Here is a 20,274-nt window from a genome sequence, read left to right as displayed (position 1 = left end):
AGTAAGTAGCCTTTGGGTCAAAGTGTCCTGTATTCACAGACACACATTCTCCAGAAACATCAGACTCCGATAACTGCATTCTCATGACATTAGAAAACAACAGGCCCTCCTTTAGTCAGTGCCATGCACATCATCAAAGCCTAAAGGTACAGTATTTGCTACTGTAAATGGACCAGTTTATGTCTGGGACACACTGGACGATTTTTACATCTTAAACGATTTTAAATCCATGGTCTACCACAGACATAAGGACAGTATAAAGTGATTGTTAACAACATAATCCTCGATTTCAAAGTGACGCGAGATCTCAGAGAAACGCGAGATCAAACATTACTTGACAAAAACAAATGTTGTGCTAGTTCTTGCATGAGACATTATAAAAGCACTTCTTGAAAGTACTGTTGACATAGTTGTCCAAGTCGATTTTCTTTCTCAATACTCCTATATTTCATGTCATGTTTGTGGGTTTCTTGTTTCAGCTATAAACGCATGCAACATCTGGTTGAAGCTTGCACGCTCTCATTGGCCATTGCAGCTGTCATGTACTTTAGGAGACAGCACGATCAAGAGTTGTTAATATCATTTAGGGCTCGGGGAGGTTCCGACCCGATTGGGAGCAGCATTATGATCATAGTGACACCACACATCATAGTTTTTATTTTATTTATTTATTTTTACAAGTCAGCTGCAATAAAACACTGATCGGGTAGCGCTCCTTTTCGATCGCCAAGGTGCTAAATCGGGCTTAAAATCTTCACCTGTGTCGTATTTTACAAATGAATGTGTGTTATTTTATGTGACCGACTGGCTATAGTATCAGTTTAAGGAGACAGTTATTAAAATGTCCTTTTTTTATTTCTCAGGTACAAACGTGTTTTCTCCGTGGGGACTCATGGCATCACCACGTATAATCCCACAACGTTAGAAGTTACAAACCAGGTAATCTCATTTGCCTCAAAAATGCATTCACATGAGAAGTTAAATGTCTTAGGTGTTTCATGTTGATTTTAAAACATCCTCATATTGTAAGTATTTTGTCTGTATAAGTTATTTGGTCAATTACTTTCTCCTTGTCTTACTGCAGTGGCCTTACGGGGATATTTGCGGCATTACCCCTGTTGGTAAAGGTCAGGGCACCGAGTTTAACCTCACTTTTCGAAAGGGCAGCGGGAAGAAGTCGGAAACTCTCAAGTTTTCCACGGAGCATCGCACAGAGCTGCTAACAGAAGCACTGGTGAGAGGCGACACCACTTTTCTCTTACATCTTCTCTTCTGTATTGTGAATGATCAACTGAAGACATTAACGTATGCTATTCTAGTTTTAAATGTAGGATGAAGTTTACAACACCTTTTACAATGTTGCATTGTCTCAAAGCAGCTTTACATGAAAAGAAAACCAGAAATACAGGAACATCATTAAATAGTATCTGTAAGGAATAATTGACGACGGGCCATTGAATTATAAGAAAATAATGCACACCAAGGTGGGAATGCTACACTATGAGAAGCGGAGTGCCATTAAACCGCAGGTGTGCATTATTTTCAAATAATTCAAAGGACCGGAGTCAATTATTCCTCTTATACCACGGTTACCACAAACATTGCTCTGGTGCCTAGTTTTGAGACATTTGACAAGTTAGGTGTGCGGTTTACTGGAAAATAATCAACACCCATAGAACATTTCTCAGCCAATCAGAATGCAGCATTCAACAGACCCGTGGTATAAAATATAACAATCTTAGATTACTAATATATTAGTACTAGTGCTGGGCAAAGATTAATCGCGATTAATCGCATACAAAATAAAAGTGATTTTTAGCATAATATATGAGTATGTGCTGTGTGTAATTATTATGTATAAATAAATACACACACACACACACATTCATGTATGTATTTAAGAAACATTTACATGTTTATATATATTTATTTATATTTTTAAATATTCTATATTAGAAATAAATGAAAAAAAATTATATACAAGTAAAACAATTCTGAAATGAATATATGAATGTGTGTGTGGTTAAATATACACAATAATTAGACACAGTACACTTACATATATTATGCAAAAAAATCACTTTTATTTTGTATGCGATTAATCGCGATTAATCTTTGCCCAGCACTAATTAGTACTAATAGATTATTGTTGCAAGTACTTATGTAGACAATCAATAGTTGTATGTTGCATTTTAACCCTTTCCTTAGAAAAGCTGGTTAATTTAAATCGACTTGCTTGACACAAAATAAGTGTTGTGTCAAAGCTTACAGTCTGAACTTTGCAATGCACGCAAGTTGTCTGACCAAACACTAAGTTTTTTTCTAGTTGATAATAGCAAATAATATAAGTGAAGGATAATGTCGAGGCAGCGGGTTGTTATCGCAGAAGTAAGTCGTTGCGAAGCAAAGGGTCTTGTATCACACTGAAGGGGCTTATTTTTAGGATAACAACCTTCTGCCTCTACATTATCACACTTATTACATGGCTATTTATTTCATAAGTAAGGTAAGGATCATTAAATATTGATTTAGACCTTCTGCGAGGAAAACACGTTTACTTTCAGTTTTTAAAAGACGAGACGTTCAAATGTTGCGAACACACTATTTTGTTTAGTGCTGGGCAAAGATTAATCGCGATTAATCGCATACAAAATAAAAGTGATTTTTGGCATAATATATGAGTATGTGCTGTGTGTAGTTATTATGTATAAATAAATACACACACATTCATGTATGTATTTAAGAAACATTTACATGTTTATATATATTTATTCATATTTTTATATATTCTATATTAAATATAAATTAAAAAAATGTATATAAGTTAAACAATTCTGAAATAAATATATGAATGTGTGTGTGGTTAAATATACACAATAATTAGACACAGTACACGCACATATATTATGCCAAAAATCACTTTTATTTTGTATGCGATTAATCGCGATTAATCTTTGCCCAGCACTAATTTGGTTAAATTATTTGTAGGGATGCACCGATACCACTTTTTTGGAATACGAGTACCTGCATGTCAGTACGATATCGATACCGAGAACTTAATAAAAAAACCCATATAATTTAACAAAAAAAACCCAAGGGACTAGTTTTCCAGTTTGTTGTAAACTCTGCCTCTTTGGACCACACAAGAGCCATTAACCCCTTACACGGCGCTCAAACATAGACATTTCTCAGACCGTGGTATCGATCCCCGGTCTCGGGGGACATTTAACGAGTATGAGTACTTTAGAAAATGTGGTATTGACGCCGATACCCAATATCGGTGCATCCCTAATTATTTGTAAATAAAATGTTATTTGTAAGGAATAATTGATTATTTGAAAATAATGCACACCTGCGGTGTGACGGCACACCGCTTGGGTGTGCATTATTTTCCCGTCATCAATTATTCCTTGGTTTTAGTAGTTTATTATTAACTCTGGTAATAATAAAGTTTGTTGTGATGCGATGAAGGAACAATAACATTTTCTGAGGCATAACTGAGAGCCTCGTTGACTAAATTGGCATGTCTTTCTGCTCCGCAGAGATTCAGGACCGATTTCTCGGAGGGGAAAATTACTGGAAGAGTAAGTATATAGTCTAATATGTTCCTACCTTGGAGTGTGCAATGTTAAAATGATGCAATGCTAGAGATTTTCATAATTTATACATAAAAACAAAACTACATATAAATGTGGTCTGCTTTATACAGTAATAAAGACCCCAGTTGCACAAGACAATTGGGGCCTGAAAAACTTAAAAACAGAGATGTAAATGAGCTATAGATTTGTTTGGTGTTAATGTTAAGCACTTCTGTATCTGTGTCTGCTATATCATCATCATCATCCATTTTAATGGAGCCACATTCCTATTAATTACAACAGTCATTACATACATGACATAACATGTCTAGAAATTGAAATTTGCATGTCATTTTGGGTTTAGAGTACAAACACTTAATTTGTTTGCTTAGTTTTATAGTAGAAATGTGACTTGAATTTTATTATAAATGAAAAGTTGTCAACATCTTTGTATACAGACAGTTAACAGTATATACATCTGACACTAATCCTTATGTATTTTCTCAGCGCTATAATTGCTATAAGCATCACTGGAGTGACACACGCAGGGCGGTGTGTTTAGAGGTCACACCGGGAGGCATCGATCAGATTGATTCTCAAACCAACCGGGTGATCTGTTCCTATGACTACCGCTGTGTTGAAGGCTTCGCCGAGGTCACCGATTACCAGGGCGGCTTTTGCATTCTTTATGGAGGCTTTGGTAGATTGGTATGTCTGGCTCTGTACAGTTTTAACATTAGTCTTACAATGCTTGAAAAATATTTGATGCTTTACTGTAGCCCAGCTAGTAGTGCACGATGCTTGCAAGGTCAAGGCCATAGGTTAAATTCCCAGTTTTTGTCAACATTGTGGTTGAAAATTACGTCATCATTATTAGAACTGTTGTTTTAATTGGATTTAGATAATTTATAGGAAGTAAAATTTTTCAATGTTTTTCCCCTCCACACAGCATCTTTTCGCGTCAGAGCACCGCGAGGAGATCATCCGCAGCGCGATCGAGCACGCTGGCAACTTCATCGGAATAACACTGCGTCTGCGTAAAGAAGTGCTGACCTTCGAGGGCTTCCTCAATGAGCGCCTGGGAAAGTACGGCTCGGATGAGTGCATCACCTCACTGACGGAGTTTATCGTACAGAAGGTCACGCCACGTCACGTGGTAAGTGCACAACATAAATGCCATGTCTTAAATATCCACCATATAAAAATGTAAATCATTATACTCTCGTTCGATTCATCTGGAGGTGCAGTGCTTGAAAGGGCTTGTTTTTGAGAAGTGTGACACTTAATGCTTACTCCAATCGTTTTTGGTTTTGTTTGTCTCAGGAGCCTATGAAGAGGATTCTAGCCCTCACAGAGACGTGTCTGGTGGAGAGAGACCCCGCCTCCTACAACATAGTTACTGTTAAGCCCTTTGGGGAGGTAAGCTATGCTTCATATCAGCAAAATGCCAAAAAAGTTTCTTAAAATGTGATTACCAAGCCCAGGAAGTGACTTCAGCTGACATCACAAATCATTACTATTTCAGCACCCCCCTCTCCAACCAGCTGGCTCTTTGTTGATATGTGATGCCCAATTTTTACATTTTAGTCAGTTTGTGTTTCACATGTCCTTGTATATCCTATTTTTTTTAATTAACTAATACCTTCTTGCAAAACATATACGTAATTTAAAGATACATAATGTTTTGACTTACACAGAGAAATCTTTAAAAATAGATGCCCACTCCCTTCAGAACAAAACTATATAGTAGCGTATATAAAAATGCTAATTAGCATATGATTATAACAAATGTTTTATGCGTTTTGCTTTCGTGCAGGTGTTCGCTCTGATCTGCGATGCAGACAATCCTCAGGTTTTCACGATCGAGTTCATCCGAGGACAGATACGAAAGTACTGCTCCACAGAAAGGTGCTTCCTCCAACATATCCAAACATCTCATGCTTTCCATATTTCAGCTGCTATTGATTTCAGCATGGCAAAAAGGTTAAAAGCATTTTTCTCTAGGGACTCCCTGTTGGCTAGTCTACTTGACAGCGTGAGAGCGTCTGGCAACAGAGATGTGTGTGTTAAAATGGCTCCCACTCAACGAGGGCAGAGATGGGGTCTGCTCAGCATGCCGGTGGATGAGGAAGTGGAGAGCCTACATCTCAGATTCCTTGCTGCCCCTCCCAGTATGTTAATATCTCTCTGTCTCTCTCTCTCTTTATAGTACATGAATTGTAGGATAAGCAGGATGACTGACTGTTTATTGTTTTATAGATTGTAATTTTGCAGATGCAGTGTTCAGATTTAATGCCAACATATCTTACAGTGGAGTATTACACGCCGTCACTCAAGACGTAAGTGCCGCCTTCCTTTCTGGACCTTCTGGGTTTTGTGCACTTACATATGAAGAGTTTGTTTCCAAATCACAATAAATCCATTTTGACTAATTTGGGTAAAAACGTGTTTTCTATACCAAGAAAGTGACAAAATGAAAACTACTATTTTCTGTTACAAACTTTCACATAGCATCTTTAGGTCATAATAACTAAAAAAATTCAAATCCATAAATTGATTTATTATAAAAACAGATTTTTTTCCACAAAATATAAATGTGCATTCATCTTTGCCATGTTATATTTATTTAGTTGACTAGTTGTACACACTAATAAAAAAAAACATTAATGGCATTAATCAAAACACTTTGTCATATTAAGAACACTGTCATTGCTGCAGTTATACTTGGGACATCGTCACTGAATTGTTTTGACAGCGATCAGCTGTAAAATTTTTGGTCCTGCTTGATTTTCGTTGACTTACAGTAAAATAATGGAAATTTTTTATAAGATCCTCTGGGGTCAATGTGTTAGCATGACAAAAGCTCGATGCTGTCGGGAGAAAAAGCAACAGCCGGCATTTTTCTGTCTCCCGAGTGCCTCTTGCGTAAATTATTAGATTTTGATGGCTTACGTTTCTTCCCCATCTCAGAAAATTTGCCACAGGTTTATCGATTCAGTGTGTATTCAACACGCCGCCATTATTGTTTACAGTGCGTGGAATGGTGCGCTGTGATTGGTTGAGCGGATTTATTGCATTCTGCCGAGAAGGAGGACTGGCGTTTGTCGTGTTTTGGGAAAAAGGGATAAAGATGACAGAATAACACGGCAGATATTGGATTTTGCGTAAAATTAAGAATTTACTTGGTGGTAACTTTTTTTTTTTTATGGCATTTATCGCGTTTTGGAACCAAACTCTTCATATATTTGTGTCATCTTTTTTAAAATGTAAACTGGTTAATTCATCAAGATCTTTTTGGGGCGGTTTTCCAGACACTGTTTAGATTAATCCAGGACTAGGCCTTAGTTATATTAGGACATTTAAGTAGTTTTTACAAACATACCTTACACCGAATCCAATACTGATGTGCATCTTGGGACAAAACAATGGCACTGATATATGTTAAGATATGTCAGTGCAAGATGTTTTTAAATTAAGCCAGCTTAAACAATGCATGTTCGTCTAACTGTGGGTTCACATCAGATGCGAGTTCAATGATTTGCGCGAGTAGATTACATACAAAGTCGATGCAAATACACAATTAGACACGTCCTCGCGCGGATGACGCGATATGGGACGGCGCGTTTGCCGCGAAAACATGCGCTATTCACCTTGCGTCTTCGCCCAAGTTGAAAATATTAAACTCGATGGAAAAATTGCATGACACAAAGTTAAATCCCGTGAGTAATCTAGAGCGACTAATGTGATGCCCCGTGTTTGGTGTGTACGTAGCATAAGACTAGGATACGGGAAACTGCCCCATGGTAAGCTTTGTATTAACCCTGATTCACAACAATCTTTCTTTGTGTAGGGTCTCTTCTCCGAAAACAAAGAGAAACTGATCAACAATGCCATCCTGGCTCTCTTATCTCAAGATGCTGAGCTGCCAGGGCCCAACTCTGAGCTGGAGGCTCATTTTCAAGCTATCAGACGTCTGGTGGCCTCCAAAGCTGGATTCCAGGCGTTCACACAGCTCCCAAGGTATAATCTGGTTTCACAGGACTCTGTCCCAGCGCAGGGCAGCTCAAAGCCTTGAGATTTCCTGCATTCGTAGATCAAACTGGTTGCGTTGATAGTTAAAGATAAGGATCATTGTTCTGCTTGGCACGGAACGTGCCAAAAATTTTGAATGCTTGTTAAAGTGTCAAATCCGATTTAACTTACCTGATAATAATGTTTAATAATTATATATTGTTTTTAACTAATAGGTTGATTGACAGGCAAATCAGATGGCCTGTTACAGGTTTATTATGACATTCATCTGTCCTGTTTCATACTTGGATTTATCTTGTCCATCAGTCTTTACTGTCACATTCTCCACTTTTCTCTTCACTCTTCATCTGTTTACTTGGTCAGCATCACGTGTTAATAACATCAACTCTGTTGTTCGAAGGTCCGGTCCTTTCGATGGATTTGAACACGCAATGTAAATATTAGTCCAGCGTCCCTTTTACTTTCACATGTCTGTCTATTCATCATCCTTCCTTTTTGAAACCATTTTAAGGAAACTTTCATTTGTTTACTCTTTCTTTGTCTTTCTCTCTCTCTCTCTCTCTCTCTCTCTCTCTCTCTCTCTCTCTCTCTCTCTCTCTCTCTCTCTCTCTCTCTCTTTCTTTCTCTCTCTGAATGGATCATGTTTATTGACATAAATTCATATAGAGTAACAACACATAATTAATAACATAAATACTTCTTACCTTTAGCTCTAGCTGTAATATTTTCCATCTTCATGCCAGAGCTATTTATTTAAATTGTGGATATATCTGTTAATGTTATTGGTTTTCATTCTATAACATTTATTTTATTATACATAATAGATTTATGTCTGTCTTCCAGGTTTAGGGAAAAGTTGGGGGTAAAAACTGTCAAAGCACTGAAGAGAAACAACAACGGTGTGACACATGCAGCAATAGACATGCTGTGTGCCCTCATGTGTGTAAGTATCCTAGTCAAGAAATAACAAATGACACACTAGAAGCTCTCAGTATAAAACATAAAGTAATTACTATATGTTGTCATTTTAGCCAATGCATGACGATTACGACCTGCGGCAAGAGCAACTGAACAAAGCCTCTCTTCTCTCCTCCAAGAAGTTTCTGGAGAACCTTCTGGAGAAATTCATCAGTAATGTGGTACGTCCTGGTGCACCCACGTGTGCAGGTGTTGCATACTGTAGATAAACCTTTAAAAGGTGAATAAATCATTGTCAGTTGGTTTCCACTCAGTTTGTTTCTCGGTCTTGATCTTCAGGAACACGGCATGGGTGCTTTAGTGATCAGCTCGCTGCTAGACTTTTTGACTTTTGCCCTCTGCGCCCCCTACAGCGAGACTACTGAGGGTCAACAGTTTGACATGCTGCTGGAGATGGTGGCGTCGAATGGACGGACCCTCTTCAAACTCTTCCAGGTTTGTTGTCAAATAAGGAAATTAATGAGATGTCTCTGCTTATATGGAGTCCCTTTCATGAGAATAATAGGTAATAATAGGTAATATTTGCACTATAACCACTGCCATGATATAATAATTACAATTTTGTTAAGTTGTTATTTCTTACTGTAAAGACTTTGGCTATGACATCAGAGATGATGCATTAGCCAGTTTTCGTAAAACTTATCTTTCAACATATCCATTGATGTTCCTTCGTGTTTTAATGCTGTAAAATGTAATAAAGTGGGGTGTGGGGGTCTGAATTGACTAGGCAGATTTATATTAGACTCCTTTTATGTGAAAATCCAGGTGTTTGGACAAAAATGTTTGTTGGCAGTGTGTGAACAACCCTACAATGAAAAAAATCCACTTTTTTAAATTCCCATTAAACCTAAGCAGTCTCATTAGACATGCTGTTTTGATTCTCTTGTCAATGTGATGTCACACAAACAAAACCCCGCCCATGGCAACTGACTTAAGGGGTAATTTTACCCAAAAGCCTTTCTAAATGTGTTTGTTAGCGCATTGTAGCGTTAATGCAGCTAAATATATTTTTGTCTAAGATTTTTTTTTTACCGAAAGCGCTCACTGTTTGTTGTTAAAGGAACACGCCCAGATTTGAGCTAATTTTGAGCTAAAACTTACTGACACATTCTAGGCACACCTGACATTTATAGTAGTGTACAAAGAGATCATAATATGTGCCCTTTAACGGTTTGTGTATTTCTGTCTCTGCAGCATCCATCCATGGCAATCGTTAAAGGAGCAGGTTTGATAATGAAGGCCATTATTGAGGTGAGACCTACAGTTGCTATGGTATATTGTACTGTTTCAAAGTACGTGTTTTGACCAGAGCTATCCTCTTTTAGGAGGGAGATAAGGAGATAGCCACTAAGATGCAGGAGCTGGCCCTAAGCGAAGGAGTTTTACCCAGACATCTCCACACCTCAATGTTCACCATCAGCTCTGACCAGAGGATGCTCACCAACAGGTCACTAAACCCAACATACTGTTTTGCTGGACATGTATCTTATAGTTGTTTATAGTTAAATACCAATCTTTATTTGATTTTGTTATACAGACAGTTGAGTCGTCATCTAGTGGGTCTGTGGACAGCGGAAAACCCCACTGCCTTGAACTTGCTTAAGAGAATACTGGTGAGTTATTTACCTAAATCATTCTATTTTAATTTAAAGTGTTTTGTTTTTGTTTTTTGTTTTGTTTTTGTGTTTTTTGGTTTGTTTTTTGCTTTGTTTTTGTGTTTTTCGTTTTGTTTTTCTGTTTTGTTTTTGTGTTATTTTATTGTTTATTTATTTATTTTTTAAATGCGGTTTTTGTTTTCGTTTTGTTTTTGTGTTTTTTTTGTTTTTTTTGTGTTATTTTATTTAATTATTATTTACTTTATTTTTTAATGTGTTTTTTGTTTGGTTTTTTGTTTCATTTTGTTTTTGTGTTTTTATTTTATTTTATGTTTTCATTTTGTTTTTGTGTTTTTTGTTTTGTTTTGTGTTATTTTATTTTATTATTTTATTTAAATGTGTTTTTGTTTTGTTTTGTTTTTGTGTTTTTTGTTTTGTTTTTGTGTTATTTTATTGTTTATTTATTTATTTTTAAAATGCGATTTTTGTGTTTTTTTTTTTTTTTTGCTTTTTTTGTGTTATTTTATTTAATTATTATTAACTTAATTTTTTTAATGTGTTTTTTTGTTTGGTTTTTTGTTTCGTTTTGTTTTTGTGTTTTTATTTTATTTTATGTTTTCATTTTGTTTTTGTGTTTTTTTTTGTTTTGTGTTATTTTATTTTATTATTTTGTTTAAATGTGTTTTTTGTTTTGTTTTTTGTTTTGTTTTTGTGTTATTTTATTGTTTTTTTATGTGTTTTTTTGTTTTATGTTTTTTGTTTTAGTGATTTTTATTTTGTTTTTTATTATTATTTAACTTTATTTTTTAAATGTGTTTTTTGTTTGTGTTTTTTGTTTCGTTTAGTTTTTGTGTTTTTTGTTTTGTTTTTGTGTTATTTTATTTTAATGTTTATTTATTTTTATTTTTTTTATGTGTTTTGTGTTTTTTTTGTTTTGTTTTTGTGATATTTTATTTCATTTCATTTCAACAAAAATAAGTTCTAAAGTAGTATAAATTTTTCTCTTTTAATATCTCTCTTAGCCTACTGGACTACTGGCATATCTAGACAGCTCTGACCCTGTGCCAGAAAAGGACATAGACAGGATGCACATACGCGACAATGTCAAACTTGCCACGGTATGAAACGATTTACTGTTTCTCTGTCAAATCTTTGGTAGATTTTTCTTTTTTTATCGCAAAAAATTTTTTTCCCTTCAGGACCAGTTTGGGAGAAATAAAGTCCCGGAGTGGCAGCGTCTGGCGGGTAAGGCTGCGAAAGAGGTTGAGAAGTTCGCCAAAGAGAAAACCGACCTAGTGCTCATGCATTGGAGAGACAAAATGGGCATAGCTCAGAAAGAGGTAAGCGATTTAAAAACTGCATCTAGTTTCCTCTGCTTTCTGCTCCCTGGTTGTGATGAGCAAAGTGTTACCAGAGCTGTTTGGGCTGCGCTGTTGGATTTGTACATCAGCAGGTTTCTGAGCACATTGAAATGGGATGAAACTTTTTCTTTATAGGGCATTTTTAATTTTGCCATGTTTAATCGTGTATGATTTTTGACCTGTCTGGTTAGGGAGGTGATGGAAGGACTGCATAATTTGCTCCTCCATAATATAAAATGTCTGTTTTGAATGAACACAGGCTTGGGTTATCATTTTGCTGGGCCTTCTGTTCATACTTGCATGCTCACACATGCATGTGGAGCGCACACTCTTTCCTAAATGTTGTCTTTACATGGCTTGCTTATGTTCCCTTCTCCCTTACCAGAATCATATTATACTCGAATCATAATAGCCATAGCCAACTCAGATTTACAGATCATCGCTGTGCCTTTTACTGTATCTGTATGTACTGTTTGTAGTTTTACATGTTTTTAAAACCCCACACACAATTTGAACAAAACATTGTCATCTTTCATGCACACTTGGCATCTTATTTTTATCCAGTAGCAAGTTTTTTCCCCCCTTTTAGAAAGGCAAATCTTCTATCTATATGTTTCACTAAATTATGTATAGTCTCTGTTCCATAGCAAATTTGTTAACATATTTTTCATACACGATTTGGCTTCTTTATTGATCAATCAGTATTCTTAACCAGAACTTCACGGTCTCTTTTGTATATAGGCGGCCATGTTTGCAACACCTCTGGGCAGTTATTTTAGTCATGCAAGACGAAAGTCCTATTTTGGTGATTCTCACGAAAACTTGGTTTTAAAAATGTCAAGCATGAAAATGTAAAAATTGCTTAAATTTACTTTTTTTCCCACCAGACATTGAAAAACAAAGTCTGGAGTAAATGGGAACATTAATTTAAAAACTTTAACTTATCATTTAACACTTTTTGTAACATACTGTAATTTAAAAAATTAGTCCTAAAAATCTCATTGCCGCAACAGTCAGAAAACATCAACACTGACATATTTTCAAAATGACATGACAAACCTGAAAGAACATAATTTGGAGATTCTGCACATGCATTTAAAATCAAAGTATTATGCTTCTATTAATTAAATTAACATTTAATAAGCATCTGTTGCGGTAATGATAATCAAAATGTCGTGTAAGCATTCTGACAAGACAATATTTCAAATTAACTGTAAAAAAAATGATCTTACCTGGTAGCCATCTTGAAGTAACTGGTCCATGTGCTTGGTCACTCAAAATCAAACTTTATTAAATTTCTGTATGTGTGCTTAAACTGTTCTCAAAAAGTGTTGCGGAGGATGAGAACATCAGGCATGGACACATAATTTTCCTAATTTTTCCTTATTATTATTATACATGAATATTCAGTAAATATTTTTTCTGTCATCTAAAGTAGTCTAGCAAAACATCCATTTATTTTTTTTCTTAATATTTTTGTGTTAATTTGATTAAATTACAACATAACGCATGTTCAAACACAGCCGGACACATTGCGGTAATGAGAATTTCAGCAGAAAATTCGATAAAATTTACAATTATAAATTCTTATGTTGAAATCACACATTGTGCAAGGTAGAACACAGTATTGTGTTAATTCTGATGCTTTTTAATGTTACTATATTACACATTTTTAAAGCTAAAATCATTAGTGCCGTGGTGTTTCAATGATTTCGTGAGAATCACCCATTTACTTGAATGAGGAAAGACAATTATCTCTTAAATCACATGCTAAAATCAACAATTAAACCTGACATCAACTGACATTTTTGTTTCTTCTTAAGCTCAAATTGTAAGAAAAACACTTTTCGAGGCCGTTTTAGCCACTGCGCAGGCACACAGGTTGGTGATTGATGATTGATTTGTTTAACTGGATGGAGGGACTTCCGACGGCAGAGCAGACATATTAAGCATTGCATTGTCCCCTATTCATAGTAATAGCAGTGCTCAATCTTCTTATATCCAATATTTGGGAAATAAAGCATATGCTGCAAATAAAGGCACAGCTTTGATTTTGAGAACTTGAGTAATACAATGATCATCAGTTGTTCGCTCTTGAGCCTCCAATCACGCAAATTCATGTACTTTGCCACCAAAATCCAGCTGATTTGAAAGAAACAAATAACTTATCATCACAAAAAAAATGTATTCCGGTATTCACTATAACTATTGAAATGACACGTGTGATTGGTTGACCTCAGGACCAATAATCTCTTTTATCTCTACCCATTTCCTCCCACCTGGCCTTATTGTGGTTTCCTGCTGTCAATCAATGCAGCAGGACAGGAATAACCTGGTAAGTAGTATTATCCAATCAGAGACCTCACCTTTTCTTAGACCCTCCCTTTTCACTGTCACTCATTTGGTACCATGTAACATGTTTAGGGTCACATCTAGACATTTTGTGCGTCACTCGACATATTTGTTTTGAGAATAACCTTTATATATATTGATGGAACAAACCAGGCTGTAAATATGTTTTGTTTGGTGTCAACTATTTGTTTGTGCATTTATGTGTGTGTAAACTGTGTATTATTTTTTTAGAACAGGATTGTAACTTCTTTCGTATAATAGCTGTAGTTATCATGTAAACTCAATGTTTGGAGTGTTCAGATTGTACAAAATATGTTCAAAATAACTCTGAAAGTCTCTTCATTTACACTGTTTTGACTCATTGTAGAATCCAAACCAAAAACCTGTCATTCTGAGGAAGAGACGACAGCGGATCAAGATTGAGTCCAACTGGGAGCTTTTTTACTACAAGTAAATTGTTTTATATGATTGATTGTCTTTGCTGTTTTGAAACTATATTTTTGTTAGTTATAAATGAATTTTTTGATTTTTATCGTTTTGGAACTCATTCAGATAGCTCCGGGTCTGGCGATACCACTTTTGGCGTAGCTTGGCATGATCCGTTGAATCCGATTGGACCATTGGCATCGCGCTAAAAGAATAGCCAAATATTTTCAATATTTTGACACAATGATATTTCGCAGTGCCCGAAAATAGTCCTCTGCTATTGAAAGTTACCAAGGGGACTATTTTCATGCGCTTAATCTCATTGCGCCTGCTGAGTCCTTGATTATTACACCAGATTGAGAATATAGTTCCTCGCCATATCTGCCTAGAAAATCACAACTTTTAATTTTCCATCAGTCTTAGTACACGATGTAACTACAGAAGAGTCAAGTTTTAAATAGGAAAAATATCAAAAATCTTTGGTTATTTTTTAGTGCAATGCTAATGGTCTAATCAGATTCAATGGATTATGCTAAGATATGATAAAAGTGGTAGCGCCAGACTCTGAGATCGGCTGAATGGATATTTTCACAAAAAGTGGAATGTCCCTTTAATACTATGTTAAATAATTTAAATACTTTAACAAAATGCAACAGACATATCTCCAGAGATGTCAAAAGATTATACTTAACTTTATGTATGTGCACAAGAAAAAAAAGACTTGTTCTTCCTCACACAGAGGGTTCTGCAATTTTTCTGACATAGATTAAAAAACTAACAAAATATTTAATTAATTAATTCAATGTAATTAACTGTTTTGGCAGCAATATGGACCCAACACTGCATGGCTTAACCCATTATATACGGTTTTATTTTATTTTAGCTGAATCAGTCTCCAAATGCAATAAAATATAATTTTATAAATTTTTATTAGTATTATTATTGGATGATTGATTTTATTTCTCACCTATTTAACACCTAGAGAAAACAAACAAAAAAACATTATGAACGTAAGAATATTCATGACGCTGTTATAACTGTATTTGACAGAGTATTAACACTTATGACATTTAATGACAAAATATATTTGTCCCGTGTTAGTTGAGGGTCAAGAAAAATATTCATGATGCTGTTATAAAACTATTTGACAAAGTATTAACACTTAATGACATTTTAATTACAAATTCAATTTGTATCACTGATAAAAGTGGTCAGTGATGATGCTTTGTTTACGTCTAGTTGTCATAACAAAGACATCTCAAACAATGTCATCTTTGCGTTAAAAAGTTAACAACGTGCACAAAATCTCCTTCATGTTCATGACACGTGTCATGTCATGATTATCTAGGTGTCATGTCAGTCTTATGAACACCTCTTTAAGTAAAGTGTTACCAAATAGATATATTTAATATTTCTAGTAAAGGCATTTAGACTTCAAAAATCATAAAGTTGTGTTTAACTCTATAGCAAACAATAAATGGAATGGGTCAAAAAAAGTTTAGATTTTTTTAATGCCAAAAACATTAGGATATTATGTAAAGGTCGTATTCCCTAAAATATTTTGTAAATTTTCTACCATAAACCAAAATTGTATTTATTATTAGTAGTGCTGCACAATTAATCGCAATCGCGATGTCAGCCTGTGCGATTATATCACAGCAAAATGTTGCAATTATATTAAATAAAAAAATGTGTGAACTTGTTAACACAAACTTTCTGATAACAGTTTGATGATTTTCCTTGCTGTTTAAAAAAAGAAATAAAAACAAACAAAAAAGGCAGTGCACGTGTGGCATGCACGTGTGTGATGTGCGTCGTCACTTATACCAGAGCGAAGATGAATGCAGAGGAGGTTGACAGTGATCTGGTAGCTAAAAAGAACTCTATGTCTGTCTGGTGGTATTTTGGATTTAGGATTACTGACACTGAGCAGTTGCTACATCACGTGGCAATACGAAAACATTTCTAGTTTTACAAATACACATTTTAGCTAAACTGTGTGTAGATTTTCCTTAAAACTCATCAAGTTGACTCATGATACCATTTAGTATAATCGCACATCGCAATATTAGCAACAATAACCGCAATGGGAAAAATTACCCAAATCGTGCAGCCCTAATTATTAGTAATATGTTTTGCTAAGGACTTAATTTGGACAACTTTAAAGGCAATTTTGTCAATATTTTTTGCACCCTCAGATTTAAGATCTTGGCCAAATATTGTCCTATCCTAACAAACCATACATAGATGAAAATCTTTTCAGATTATGTATAAATCTCAATTAAAGGTGCAGTGTGTAATTTTTAAAAGGATCTCTTGACAGAAATGGAAAATAATATACAAAACTATATTATCAGGGGTGTATAAAGACCTTTCATAATGAACCGTTATGTGTTTATTACCTTTATAATGAGATGTTTTATCTACGTATACCGAGGGTCCCCTTACATGGAAGTCGCCATTTTGTGCTGCCATGTTTCCCTTAATGGATTACATTTTTTTTACTAAATTGTCTCAGATGAAATGTTTGTCCAATGGTAACAACCGTAGCTTCTCTATGTAAATAAAAAACGAGGTGTAAGCAGTGGACTGAGCCATTGGTTGCAATTCACCAGCATCTCACCAGTAGATGCCGCTAAAATTTACACACTGCACCTTTAACAAAAAAACCCTTGTGACTGGTTTTGTGGTCACAAATAGATGGGTGTCACAGTAATGTTACCATAACATTAATGTCAGTGTAAAAAAATCGATATGTTTAGACTGTTTCTGTAAAAGTTGTACTATTTTGCTGAGTATTCTCTTTGTCCGTATAAAGGTTTCAGGTGGATCATGCTCGCTCTAATCTCATCTGGAATCTAAAGACCAGAGAGGAGCTGAGAGAAGCTCTGGAGGGAGAGATGCGCGCATTCAACGTGGACCGAGAACTGGGCAGTGCCACTGTCATCTCCTGGAACCATCAAGAGTTTGAGGTCTGTCTCCATTTGTCTGTCTGATGATATTCAGTAGTTACAGCCGGCTTTTTGCAGAGAGTTTTGCGGCTAAAGCGAATTAGTTAAATAACAATGAAATGACAAAAGTGACCTTGTGAGTCTGATAAAAATGCTAATTTACAAGAAAACACATGTTTGAGAGTTTTGCATTTGAATATAGAGCCCATTTCTTATGAGCTCATGAAGCTGCCGTTGAATCTTAAAAGATGAAAATAACATCTATGCATATTTAATCATGTGTTTAGGTGAGATATGAGTGCCTTTCTGATGAGATTAAAATAGGAGATTATTATCTGCGTCTTCTGCTGGAGGAAGATGAAAGTGAAGAGTCGGGTGCCATCAAGAGATCGTACGTAATACAATTTTGTCATGTTCTCTTTATATTGCCTCTAACTGTGTTGTAAAAATCTGAAAGAGATATTCATTATAATAATTAATTATATGAAAATCAGACAATATATTTGCTTCTAGGTATGAGTTCTTTAATGAGCTGTACCACCGGTTTCTGCTGACACCTAAAGTAGCTATGAAGTGTTTGTGTCTGCAAGCTCTTACTATAGTCTACGGGAAATGCTGTGAAGAGATTGGACCTTTTACTGACACCAAGTATATCGTGGGCATGTTGGATCGGGTTAGTATTTTCACCAACTTTTTTGTATTTTATTGTTTTTTATACTACTTTTCGATGCACTGCATTAAAGCTGTATTATATCATCTTTAGTGGCCATTTCACCATCTCTGTTTATCTCTAGTGTACAGACAAGCTAGAGAGAGACAGACTCATCCTGTTCCTCAACAAACTCATTCTGAACAAAGTAAGTAAATCTGAGTAACTACCGCATATGTGACCTCTTGTTTAGTCAAATTTTTTTCACGTTTGTTTAACTCTCGACTGACAGAAAAACGTAAAGGATATCTTGGACTCAAATGGAGTGCGTATATTAGTGGACCTGCTGACCCTCGCGCACCTTCACACCAATAGAGCCACTGTACCACTACAGGTGTGTGTCCACATGTTGTTGACTGCATGTCATTTATCTAGCTGTTGTATCATTGCTCTTATCTCTCTGCATGTTTGTCTTTCAGAGTAACGTGTTAGAGGCTTCGCCTGACATGAAGCGAGAGAGCGAGAAGGAGTGGTACTTCGGTAACGCAGATAAAGAAAGGAGAGGACCTTTTAGCTATGAAGAGGTACATTGGACATTTACACTATGGATGATAACTATAATGGGGTTTCCATGCAAACTTTCCAAAATTCGAATTAAAATGCGAATTAGGTGCGTTTCCATCAAGTTGTTCGAGCGACAAACGGTGGAATTGGTAAATGGAGACAGGACTGCATTTAGTTACGATTGAGCAAGTTATAAATTTACTAGCAGTGCAGCTTGTAGTTGCCAAACTGAATGCTGGGCACAAAGAAAGAAATGCAGAATTTGGATGCAGGCACTAACAGCAAGGGCATTGCGAAGATGTCGAGCCCCATATATGGTAAAGACAAAGACAGCGGAAACAGCTAGAAGGTCATTGTCGTAGGTTTAATGTTCGCTATGTCAGAATTTATTTAGCAAATACGTTTACATCTCCCTTTATTCGCATTTACTCTTTTTCGCAAAAGTCAAAAACATAAAGCGAGCATTAAAACTTTTTGGCGAAGTAAGGGATTCTTATTCGAAATTTGATTTTTCCATCACTTGTTTATTATGCGATACTTCAAAATGCGCATAAAACAGTGCAATTGAAAGCTTATAACTATAAAATTGGTTTTAAAACTCGTCCGGCGGGGTGCATGATTTTTGAAAAACACTTGGAAAAGGGAGTTGGGCCGAGTACCACAACACACTTGTAGCCAATCAACAGTAAGGGGCGTGTCTACTAACCGGCATGTTAGCTGGGTTTTGTATGTGTGGGGCGGGTCTATCAAAAGAAGGTTCAGAGTCTATTGGGTAGGGGCGTGTTTGTTTAGGTGATTTCAAATGTCAACATTGGCTTTCAGAGATCATGCACCCCGCCTTTAAAGATGCATGAATCAATATTGTTGGGATTACTTTTGTGACGATGAATGAAATACCATTGACAGCCAATTTAATCTGTTCGAATTTAAAATGCTTTCGTATTTAAACAAAGCAGCATATTAAAACGTTCAATGACGTGTAAAAAATAGCATAGTTTTTAATCAAAGGATATCTATAAAATTAGTTAATGCCATTAAATGTGAAAAATTAATTTTGTGAGTACTGCGGCACTCAAGTGAATTAACATAGTTATGTTTATCGTTCGGTGGTGGGGACGCTAATATAGTTATCGTATGGTTATTGTTAAATTGTTAATCGGTAAAACAACCTTAACACTACCCTGAAAATTGTTTTTCTGGAAATTATTTAAGGTAATGATATTATGATGTCATGGTATGAGTTATTACCGTTAACTATAACTATTAAAAACATGTCTGTTATTTGGAATCAAATAAAATATAGGCCCATATTTTAGATGAAAACTAAGTAAATAATAATAATAATAAAAAGATTATCATTAGAAATTGCCTTAGCAAAAACAAAAATAAGTTTGAGGCACTAAAATTATGTACTGAAAACAAAGTACAAACTAAAACTGAAATAAAATTACATTTTAAATATAAAATTACATTTAGTTTAAACATAAATATAAAAAAATATAAAAAGCAAACAAAAAGAACAAAAGCTCATAGCAATTTAACAAAACAAAAAAAAGAATAATTTTATTCAAAATATGAATAAAGTAAAAACTAAAATAACTTCATGGTTTGGTAACTTCATGGCATTGATATTACACTTGGCAAAATGGTAACCACCTTTTAGTCCTTTGAGTTCATACTATGCCTTATCTTCCACCCCATTTTAATTTTTTTGAATTTGTAATGTATACTTAGTGAGATTATAGTGTCAAGCGAATGAGCATGTGTTTTTCAGATGTTACATAATTA

The 20,274-nt window shown here is 35.3% G+C and overlaps 1 protein-coding gene across 7 annotated transcripts in view; it reads left to right on the top strand.

The window, feature by feature from the left end:
• Positions 1–20,274, top strand: part of LOC129425617 (dnaJ homolog subfamily C member 13) — a 56,313-nt gene that overhangs the window by 19,657 nt on the left and 16,382 nt on the right. For 2 of the 7 annotated variants that reach the window (XM_073864055.1, XM_073864050.1), the window contains exons 3-29: positions 864–939; positions 1,085–1,234; positions 3,543–3,584; positions 4,086–4,286; positions 4,528–4,734; positions 4,902–4,997; positions 5,395–5,486; positions 5,583–5,749; positions 5,838–5,917; positions 7,429–7,598; positions 8,011–8,043; positions 8,454–8,553; positions 8,642–8,749; positions 8,868–9,023; positions 9,783–9,839; positions 9,914–10,035; positions 10,126–10,201; positions 11,206–11,301; positions 11,383–11,523; positions 13,862–13,879; positions 14,264–14,346; positions 17,141–17,294; positions 17,561–17,664; positions 17,787–17,946; positions 18,068–18,130; positions 18,215–18,316; positions 18,402–18,506. In XM_073864055.1, the coding sequence (XP_073720156.1) occupies positions 864–939; positions 1,085–1,234; positions 3,543–3,584; positions 4,086–4,286; positions 4,528–4,734; positions 4,902–4,997; positions 5,395–5,486; positions 5,583–5,749; positions 5,838–5,917; positions 7,429–7,598; positions 8,011–8,043; positions 8,454–8,553; positions 8,642–8,749; positions 8,868–9,023; positions 9,783–9,839; positions 9,914–10,035; positions 10,126–10,201; positions 11,206–11,301; positions 11,383–11,523; positions 13,862–13,879; positions 14,264–14,346; positions 17,141–17,294; positions 17,561–17,664; positions 17,787–17,946; positions 18,068–18,130; positions 18,215–18,316; positions 18,402–18,506 (2,959 nt within the window). The remainder of the gene's footprint in view (positions 1–863; positions 940–1,084; positions 1,235–3,542; positions 3,585–4,085; positions 4,287–4,527; positions 4,735–4,901; positions 4,998–5,394; positions 5,487–5,582; positions 5,750–5,837; positions 5,918–7,428; positions 7,599–8,010; positions 8,044–8,453; positions 8,554–8,641; positions 8,750–8,867; positions 9,024–9,782; positions 9,840–9,913; positions 10,036–10,125; positions 10,202–11,205; positions 11,302–11,382; positions 11,524–13,861; positions 13,880–14,263; positions 14,347–17,140; positions 17,295–17,560; positions 17,665–17,786; positions 17,947–18,067; positions 18,131–18,214; positions 18,317–18,401; positions 18,507–20,274) is intronic. The other 5 variants (XM_073864051.1, XM_073864054.1, XM_073864052.1 and 2 more) reach the window with 5 other exon arrangements.

Source organism: Misgurnus anguillicaudatus, chromosome 25 (genome assembly GCF_027580225.2).
Source record: "Misgurnus anguillicaudatus chromosome 25, ASM2758022v2, whole genome shotgun sequence".
Classification (NCBI taxonomy): Eukaryota; Metazoa; Chordata; class Actinopteri; order Cypriniformes; family Cobitidae; genus Misgurnus; species Misgurnus anguillicaudatus.
The sequence above is the reverse complement of the archived record's forward strand: the minus strand, read 5'-3'. Positions and strand labels throughout refer to the sequence as shown.